General features: G+C 32.9%; 1 protein-coding gene across 1 annotated transcript; it reads left to right on the forward strand.

Moving 5' to 3' along the window:
* The first annotated feature begins 4,875 nt into the window (after positions 1-4,875).
* Positions 4,876-9,878, forward strand: LOC112003646 (HVA22-like protein k). The gene is made up of 8 exons (XM_024035853.2): positions 4,876-5,125; positions 5,825-5,883; positions 6,333-6,430; positions 6,928-6,979; positions 8,580-8,643; positions 8,769-8,864; positions 9,078-9,150; positions 9,456-9,878. Exons 1-8 carry the CDS (start codon positions 5,108-5,110, stop codon positions 9,569-9,571), a joined length of 576 nt encoding a protein of 191 aa, XP_023891621.1. The 5' UTR covers positions 4,876-5,107; the 3' UTR covers positions 9,572-9,878.
* Positions 9,879-10,139: the final 261 nt, after the last annotated feature.

Genomic DNA, 10,139 nt, shown 5'->3' on the forward strand with positions numbered 1-10,139 from the left:
TCTGAATGAGAAATTTTATTAAGAGAGTAACATAAGAGGGGATCACTCACCTTTTACTTGAACAAAGAGACAGGATAGATCCTCCAAAATTATAGTCAAAAGTCCAAACAGTTAAGGAATGAAAAATGGTGGGTAACAAAGTGACATTTATTTTGGCCCATATGAGAATTAATAATAATCTACCAACTCAGGAGTTATGAAATGTAGTGAAAAATATCGTTTATCACATTACTCTTTAAACCTTGGTCCTCCTATGAGAGACTAGGCAATAATGCTAATCTACAGGTATCTTGTCAGTTTGGTTAATATTAGTTGGAATTTGAGTTTATATCAAAACACAATCTACTTGTTTATGTATTTTTACCAACTATTTGAGTAATTAATTATTTAAAAAATTTTTCTCTTACGCGGTTATGCTATGACTATTATGGTTTGAAAGTTTGAGACATGCTCTACTTTGTCATCTATAAACAAAAGAAAATTTTTTCATTTAGTATTGTTATAATTATATTTCTATTATATCATATAAAAATGACATCTATTATTTAATTTAATTGAAATGGATTGATTTGTACAAATTTTATGTTTTAGAGAAAACATTAGTTCCGGGCGTGGCGTAAAACCAGTGTTTTACGCCACACCAATGAGAGCTCGTCACGTCAAAAAAAAAAAAAAAAAAAAAACACAAAAGCCTTCACGCAGAACCTCCACACAGCAAAAAAAGAAAAAGAAAAAAGGCTCCCACGCACACAGCTTCCTTCAATCTCCTTCACGCTCACAAAAAGCCTTCACGCCGAACCTCCACAACCGGCTCACACGCTCGCCGGTTCAGGCCATTTTCTCTGCTTCCTCTCTTCCTTCACACGCCGAACCTCCAACACCGCCACACAGATCGCCGGAGCAGAACGATTTCGAACAGGAAGAGTTCGCCGGAGCTTGGAAACAAACCGGAGCCGTGAGGAGCTTTTTTCTGAGGGATGGGTTTCTTTCTTCGTTCTGTTTGGAGTCTGTTTGGAGAGGGGTTTTAAGTGTGAACTTAGTCTTCTTTCTTCGTTCTGCTTCGGCGATCAGGCTGTGCGGTGGTGGAGGTTCGGCGTGATGAAGGAAGCAGAGCTTTTGGAGTGGGTTTGCTTTTCTCTGTTCTGTTTTGTGAATAGCGTGAGCTTTGGCTGTTTGGAGTGGGTTTTAATTTCATTTTTGACGTGTCGAGCTCTCATTGGCGTGGCGTAAAACACTGGTTTTACGCCACGCCCGGACCTAATGTTTTCTCTTTCTAAAATTATTATTATACTCTAATATGTAATCTTTAATTTATTTACTAAAAAATGATTTAAATATTCTAAAATTTTAATTATATAAGAGTTTAATGCAATTTGTTAACTTCTTCCAATTTCCATACTGTCTTAGATTGTGAGGATCAAGTTGTTAATAACCTCAACAATATCTCTCTTCCTTAACACGGAGCAAATAATTAACAAACATAAACTAAGACGGGGATGTTTATTACATACAGTATGTGTAACAGACTTTTCCCAGCAATGATAATTACAATTCTATTTAAACTTTGGAGACCCCAAAACAAAAAGAAAAAAAAGTCTCAATTTACGAACGATTTGAAAATTAGTAGATGCTCTGCTTTGGTAGTCGAGAGTCAATAACGTGTGGAGCCATTTCAAGTTTTGTGCTCTCAATCTAAATAGAAACTGAAGATCTTATTGATTGAAAGAATGAAATGTGAATACCACTTAATACATACAAGTTCTGATTCTATACTTATATACAGAGGCTAAGGCAGTTAGCAAAACTATCAAAAAACTAACTCCCTAAAATAAAGGAAAATCTGTTACAGCAACATTCCAGCTCATGCTCACGTGTTCAATCACCTCCCAATATCCTTGCATACAATCAAAGATTTGGTATGAGTTATCCATTTTAGATTAACTTTTTTTTTTTTTTTTTAAATTTATTTTTTTGTTATATATTGTACTTGATTGATCAAACCCAAACACTTCCAACTCAACCAATTTGTCATGTCTAAATGAAATTTTAGAGAATAGTTTTGCTTTCTTGCAGAGAATTTATAATTAGAAACTTTTTTTGCGATAAATATTTGTAATAATTTTTTTAATGTATTTTGGATAGGCTCGAATCATGCTACTATTGAGCAAAGGATCCTTGGAAGTAGAAAATTTCGGGATGGAGTTATGAATGAGTGAAGTGTTTCAATGGGTTGGTCTCTGATTAGTAGATTTGTTGGAATATTATCCTGTTGAATTCAATCATAGTAGTCTTCTAAGAAACTCTTTCATTGACAAAAGGGAAAATCCCCAGCTTGCTGGGAAAGTTTCAATAAGGTATAAAATTATGACAAAACTGACATCAAATCTGCTGTAGCACATTGGCAATTCTATTATCGAAAGAATCCGGGCTCAATGGAATTTCTTTTTCCCTACACTAATTTTTTTTTTCATGAATAAACAGGAGGCAAGAATGGGAGGTTTTAGAGAGAAAAGTGAAGGGTAGAAGCCTAAACAAACTTTTATTATGTAGATCAAGTTGACGTGAATTATTGCTAGCAAAATCATGTAAGGAAAGATGTCCAATGTTACAATTTTGCACAACGATGATCTCGTAGCACAAGAATTGAAAAGTGAAATTTCCACCTGATGTAAACCTTGGTGGAGTACAAGATCAGCTTTCCATCTCCTAACCCTAACTCAAATTCAAGCACAGAACCTGTATATTTAAGTTAATCCCAAAACAATTCATGAAGTGGCCATCTTCTCCACTGTCAAGCCTAAGGATTCTTCAAGGGTGGCTCAACCATAAGGCCATTTAGGCAATGGTCTAAGGCCCCAAATGGAAGAAGACCCCTAGAATAGAATATATTATGTCTATAAATGTTCAACATTTTATTAATACGTTTTACTATTTTTGTGGTAGATTAGAAACGTAAAAATTTTCAATCTTTCAAAAATTTTACTCTTCCTTTCTTTCTCTAACAAAATTTAAAATTAATAGTTTTCAAGGCAAATTCATTACTAAAATTCATTGTTCAATAACCGAGGTCTAATATTGCTAAGAGAGATAGTGATTATCTAAAATATGACATTGTAGGAGAAGTTTGGGTAGAATGAGGAGTTGCTTCATTGACAATTAGGTCAATTCTCAACATAATGTTGGTATATTCTTGATTCAATCTATTCAATCCACTTTGGTCAACTTCAGTGATGCATTGTGAGGAGATGTTTGTGTAAAAAGAGGAGCAACTTCATTAACAATTATGTCAATTCTTAGTGTAATGTTGGTAGATTCTTGATAAAAAGTACATTTTTCTTATGTTATTAAAGCCTTGTATTTTTTTTTTCCTAATATAAATTATGGATTTATTTATATTATTTTTCTCTTTAAATCATTCAAGACAAATGGAGAATGCCAAAGACGTTATAGTTGAATTGGTATCTACCTATGTATAAAGTGTTTGGGATTTAGGGAAGAAAGAGTTTGAACTATTTCTTAAAAATAAAACGAATGGAGAATGAACCATTTGTAAGCATCTCATGTTTTCATTTTTTATTTAACAAAAAAAAAAATGTCAAATTTAGTTTTATTTATAAAAGGTGTTAAATTACTTGCTATCTCAATAAACTAATATGAAGCCGAGTTCTCATATTAAAGTTACGGTACCTTGGTCTGTTTGCCATCAATCGCATGTTCTTCTTATGAGAATAGAGAACCCATTATAAGTGGCCCATTATTACCCCAAAATATTTAACATATTGTAAGCAAAATTCATAACTTATGTGAAGACTGAACAGCAAAGCTTGAAGGATGATAATTACAACAATTGGGTGAAAGTTTGATATTGATTAACAAGTTTGTTATATTTATAATTAATACTGATTAATATTGTTTTTTGAGAAGAATTTTTTATTTTTTATTTTTTAGAAATGCTCACATACAAGAGAGAGGGAAATGAGTTTTACACAAAAGAATATTGATTAGCTTTGTCTGCCTTTATTATATATTCTTCTTATTATATACCTTTTTTTTCACCTAACATTTAGTAATTTATTCTTAAGATTCTATATATTTAGTTGTTTTCAATTTTCATACATGATTTAACATTATTTTCTATTTCACATGCTACAACTTGTTATATGGAATTTAACGTGTGGCCCATAAGTACACTTGAAATTTTGTACCATGATATATCTAAGGGAGTTATGTATTATCCAATATTTTTATAGTGTTATGTTCCTTTGTTCTCTTATTTATATTGAAATTAAAAAAATTTAATTTCTCATTTACAAATTTTTTTGTGTGAAAAATAAATGTGTCATATACTCATAAAATTAGCAATCCGTTTTAGGTTGCCCCCCCCCCAACCTGCCTTCTTTTTCGGCTTGAACTTGATGGATCAAACCCGAATACACTCAACTTGATCAATCTGTCAAGTTTAAAAAGAAATGTTAAAGAATACTTTTGCTTTTTATGAAATCAAATCTAACTTTTGATTATAAACTTCTTCTTATGTATACATAATAAAATGTCGAAATAGGGTTATGAATAAGAGTATAAGTATTTCAAAAAGGTAGGTCTTGGGTTTGTAGATTTGTTTGAGTTATTATCATGGTAAAAAAAAAAAAAAAAAAAACTTTTCTATAGTCTAAAAGAAAAAGATAAGATAATTTAAAATAAGAAATATTTGGACAAACCCGCTGTAGCACATTGGCAATTCTAAAGTAAAAGAATCCGTGTTCAAATCCCGGTAGCGGAAGATTCTCTTTTTCCTTGTTTCTCTGTTTTTTAATAATATAATTTAGGCCAATCCTATAATATCCTATGTATCATATATACGTACCTACGGGCTTTTTAACTTTTAAGGAAAGCCCCGTTGTCACTATCACACACTCACACACGAAGAAACCTACTTTGCAACAAACAAACTAACGAATAATCAAAACACACTTCACACTTCAGAGTTCAAGAGAACTTTAAATTCCGTAGGATTTGTCGATTTGACAAAGTCGTGTTCTGCCTCACAGAGAGAGAGAGAGAGAGAGAGAGAGCAAGCTCACTTTCTTGCTTCAGTTACAGAGTTATTATGGCTCTGCCAACCCAGGTCAGTAATCTCTCTGTTTTACTTCGTCTTTGTTTATCATCTCGTTCGACTTATAATGCATTATTTTAATTTCAAGTTTTCGATTCCAATGTTTTCTGTTTCCCATGGTTTGGTGGTAAATTGGTAATGAGCTATACAAATAAATTGCCATTGGCACCAAACTCATGGATGTTTTAGCACAGTAAGTCTAGAGTCACAAAAAGATTCACAAGTGATGAGTCTGATGAGAACGAGTAAAAATTCAAAAGTTACAATGAGGGGGTGGGGAAATTATCGACCAGTTGAGTTATAAGGCTTTTAGCTACTTGTCAATTTAACTGTTCTGAAAAATATTATGTATGTAGCGTTACTCTTTATAGTTTCTTCTAGAGTAAACAGGATGGAGTACCCTCATAATGATTTTATCATGAGGATGGAGTACCCTCATGATAAAAAGTAATCATTAGAACGACGCAATAAGTTTCAAAATTATCATTTTTATTTAAAAAAAAATGGTAGAAGAGAGACGGGTGTGAATTCAAGACCAGAAATTGCTACTTAGCACCAAAGTTTTAGTTAATGGGAAAATGTGAATTTAATCACTCATTATTCTAACTAGTTTTGTCTTTCTAGTATTGTTTCTTATTGCCATATTGTCTGCCTAGTAGTATTTCTTCTTGCTATAGGCTGAGTGGGTATATTCAACCTTGATTGATGCAGGTTGGCTTGGGATTGCTTCTTTGCCCACTTGGATCCAATATCATTGTCCGGACAGCGAGGTAAGCTCTACTTTCATGATTTTTGTTCTCTTTTAGCTGGGGAACTCACCATTTTGTATATGACTTTCTAGCTTAGTGACTGCTAAAAGGGATCCAGAAATTTTGTTCAAGCCACTTGTCTTTTTTTCCTTTCTCATTCTTTTTGTAGTGGTAATAGTAGTAGAGCTGGTGCCTTTCAAGTTAATGAGGTTTTATATACCTGATGGTTGATGAGAAATTGTGGATAACATATAGCAGCTAGTGGATTTGGCTTAATTTTTTGGAAAGAGGCATGGGTAGTGGCAATCCAACAATATCTGTTCACTTTGTTATCTTTAAAATCCTATCAGTAACTTTGATTAAGACACAGTTTTTGGATGTAAAACCTATAAAATTATTACCTTGTTCATTAAAATTAACATATAATATAATTCAGTACTTGGTTATGGATGATCATGTGGTTTGTGTAGTTGTTCTATTGGGATTGCTTTACCTGTTTACAAAACATTTAAAGCTATAGAGGAGAAAGATCAAGATGAGCAACAACGGTGGCTTCTCTATTGGGCAGGTCAGTAACATTCTTCCTGATATTTTATTGTAATCTGTTCCATGCATCACTGTACACCATCATTAAATCTTTATGGCATTCTATGTTAAATGATTTTGATACAACTAAGTTGCAGTGAGTTCCAATTAATAAACTGAAAATATATCCAGATAAATTTGATAACTATGATTTGGTTTTAAGATTTTATGCCCTTACAAAAAATTAAGAAAACCGAACTAGGAAATCTGCTTGTGGTAAACAATTTGTAAAAAGTAAAAGTTTTCATTGTATAAAATACCTTCATATTCCATATTCAATGATTAAGGACCACTTGTGAAATTGAATGAACAAGGCCAAAGGAACAGCTAACTATGTAAAAGAGGCATGTGTGTGAGGTTGGGCAAATTGTGAACCTCATAATTGTTGTGGTTACTGAGGCTTTTGACTGTGGAAGTACATGAACTTAATTCCTTGGTTCCTTGGTTTACTTCTTATTAACATTTTGTGATTGTTTGCAGCTTATGGATCTTTTAGTCTTGCAGAGGTGTTTGCAGATAAACTTCTCTCTTGGTACTGTTTTAACCATGTTGTTTTTTGTTTGTTTTACTTCTTAAATAAGTTTTGATCCGGTGATATTCTTTAGTCAAATAAATAATTTTGTGTTCGGGTATTGACAAGGGAAAAAAATTAGCACTGACTCATCTGTATAATATGTTAAAATGCAGATAAGATAACCATACTCTCATTTGACTGATTGCATTCTTCCTAAATTTTCTCTTTGATTAAAGTCTTAGAAAGTTTGTTACCCTTTTGTTGCGTGAAATTCTCCTCTTGCATCTTCTGACATCAGGTGTTTATTGTTTGCTTTGTGAGATACTTGTGCTCTAAACAATTTTTTTTTTATATATTTTTTAAATCTTGTTTGTAATGATATGGAAAATTTATTGGCATAGGAAAATGTAATAGGCTAGCATGGGAGATGATGCTAAAAGGGCAGAAGTGTTGGTCACCAAAGGAAAAAAAACCCTTTCTTCAGAGAAATTCAGTTGTTAAAGGAAAGAAAATGAGTAGGGAAATCATGAAAAGCTCAAGTTTTGTTTTACTTCCTGATGTTTTAAATATCAACAAACAAAGCTATTTTACATTGGCTTTCTTTTAAAATTTAAGAATCCAAAGTAGAAAGCAAAATAATAGTCTTGGGCTGCCTTGTGAAGATTTAGCTTCTTTTATAAAGCACACAATGTAAACAACGACTGCAAAAAGAGATAAGGTTCAGACCTTGATTTGGAAGGTTCTTTTTATAGAAAATTTGAAATTAAGTAATACTCTTGTGCAACAGAATGGCTGAAGTAAAGTAATACTCTCTTTGAAGTCATACTTTTGTGCAACTGAATTGTTGAATATGGATGCTGTTCATTGGATAGGTTTTGCAAAGCTATGAAAATCCCCGTTTTAACTTAGTAAATATAATTGTGGAGATATCATTAATTAAATTAAGAAGAAAAAAAATCATTGTATTGATATCATAGAGGGTGCTTGCTCAGTGAACATTCTCATGTTTTCATGCTTCTTTCCACTTTCTGGAAAGAGTTCAAACTTTTTATAGTTTCCACTTTTTGGTTCCTTTTCCACCTTGTTGTCAGTTTGTCACAAAATCCATTTTCCTCTGCCCAACCAAATGCTTTTTCATGTGACTTTTTTTGTATCACACCATAAATGGAAACAGAAAACAGGATATTTTCAGTAATTTCACTTGGCTTTTTCATATGGCTTGTTTTGTATTGACCATAAACGAAAAGAGAAAACAGGAACATAATATGCCCCTGTTGAAAACTATGCCCCTAGTTTATGATAGATGGCTTTGTGGAAATCACCCTGCTTTTTATAGCAGAAACTGGAATAATTTGTGGCGCCTAAAATCATGCCAATATTGAAAATTTATCCTTGCTCCTTTTGTCACAAATAATGTGCTGCATTCTGTCTTTTTCAAACCCTGTAGATGGACATGCAAAGTTGGTCTTGTATTTGCTTTCATGTTTCTTGATTATGCAATTGTATTTGAATGATAGTATGATTGCTCTTGTCCCGTAAGAAGAAATTCAACCAAAATATTGCCTTTTTCCTTTTCCTGTTACATAATGTAATCTAAGTATCCTCCTCGTTTCATCAGGTTTCCACTCTACTACCATGTGAAGTTTGCATTTCTTGTTTGGCTACAGCTTCCATCTGCCAATGTAAGATAGACTAAAACTTAATTTTACACTTTGTGGATGGTTTCTACCTGCTAGAACTTTCATCTGCTGATGTAAGTTTAGGCAAGCTTAAATAACTGCTATACCATCTGATTTGTTTTGAACAGGGAGCAAAAGATTTGTATATGAGCCATCTTCGTCCATTCCTACTTAAGCACCAAGCTATACTTGATCAAATTGTGGATTTTATATACAGTCAATTGGTAAGAATTCATACCATTCAACGTTATTAACGTTGGAAGTGGATTGTTGTAATTGTTGAGACTGGTTTATTGTGCCCCTTGTTTAAAGTAATGGTAAATTGGTAACTTAGTTATCATGATTTATACCACCCCATATGCCATTCTGATATAGTGTCTAAATTAAATAATGTCTATGCTAACATCAAGAGGTGTCTCATATTTCTGGACTTGCAGAGTAAATTTGTCAGCACACACCAAGCAAAAATCCAGTTTGCAAAGACAATTTCTTTGGAGATTTTGACATCAGGTATGGATATCGACCCACTACTTGGCCCTTGCTACTAGAATCAACACTGAACATAAATTGTTAGTTGAATGAACTTTTCAGTATCGTTGCAAATATGTATTTAGTATCATGTTAGTAGCACACATTAGGTGGTCATATGTCTTGATATAATTTTGCTTTTTTCTCCACATATCAATTTATTATCATTATGATATATATTTTAATCGCCAGCATATGATACTCGTTATCAATTTCACTGTCAAATTTCCTATATGTTTGATGTCTATAAACGTGTCAAACTTATTCACTGCTCCCCCCAATATCAGCATACCAGTTTGTCAGGGGCACGATGCACCCAATGCAAAAGCAACCAAATCCAAATGCAGCGATTGAAGGCCCACCGAGACGAATTGAGGAGCTAGAGTCTGATAAGGAGGATTGATGTTTTTATTTTTCCTAATAAACATTGATTCCCCAAACTCTCCCATAAATCTATTTGTTACATGGATTAAAGAATTAGCATTTTCTATTTTCCGATGAGCTATATAGGCCTCAAGTATTGTGCTTCTATGAACTATATACCCTTACAAGTTTGTGCGTGCTACAAGAGTTCGGGATCAAGATATGCGTACCTTTTTTTCCTCCACCTCAACATATTTCTTGGTTTTACATGGTGTTGTTAAAAGGAAACCTTATCCATAAATTATTTTCAGTTTTATCAATGGCCTTTGCGGTATTTTTTTCGTTAATGGGAGTATTCATTTTAGAAACTATAGTCCAATCTTTATTCAGTAATTGAAGTTGTTACTTATGCCAAAGTTATTAATTTCTAAAAATGCACTTATGAATTTTTGTTTTGTTTATTACTTAAGCTTGTGTGTCTGTGGAGAGGGAGATTTGAGGGGGATGTGGGTGCAAATTTTTTTCCCCCTTTTCTGAATGAGAAATTTTATTAAGAGAGTAACAAGATAGATCCTCCAAAATTATAGTCGAAAGTACAAACAGTTAAG

The sequence above is a fragment of the Quercus suber genome, unplaced genomic scaffold, assembly GCF_002906115.3.
Source record: "Quercus suber isolate HL8 unplaced genomic scaffold, Cork oak 2.0 scaffold_400, whole genome shotgun sequence".
Lineage (NCBI taxonomy): Eukaryota > Viridiplantae > Streptophyta > Magnoliopsida > Fagales > Fagaceae > Quercus > Quercus suber.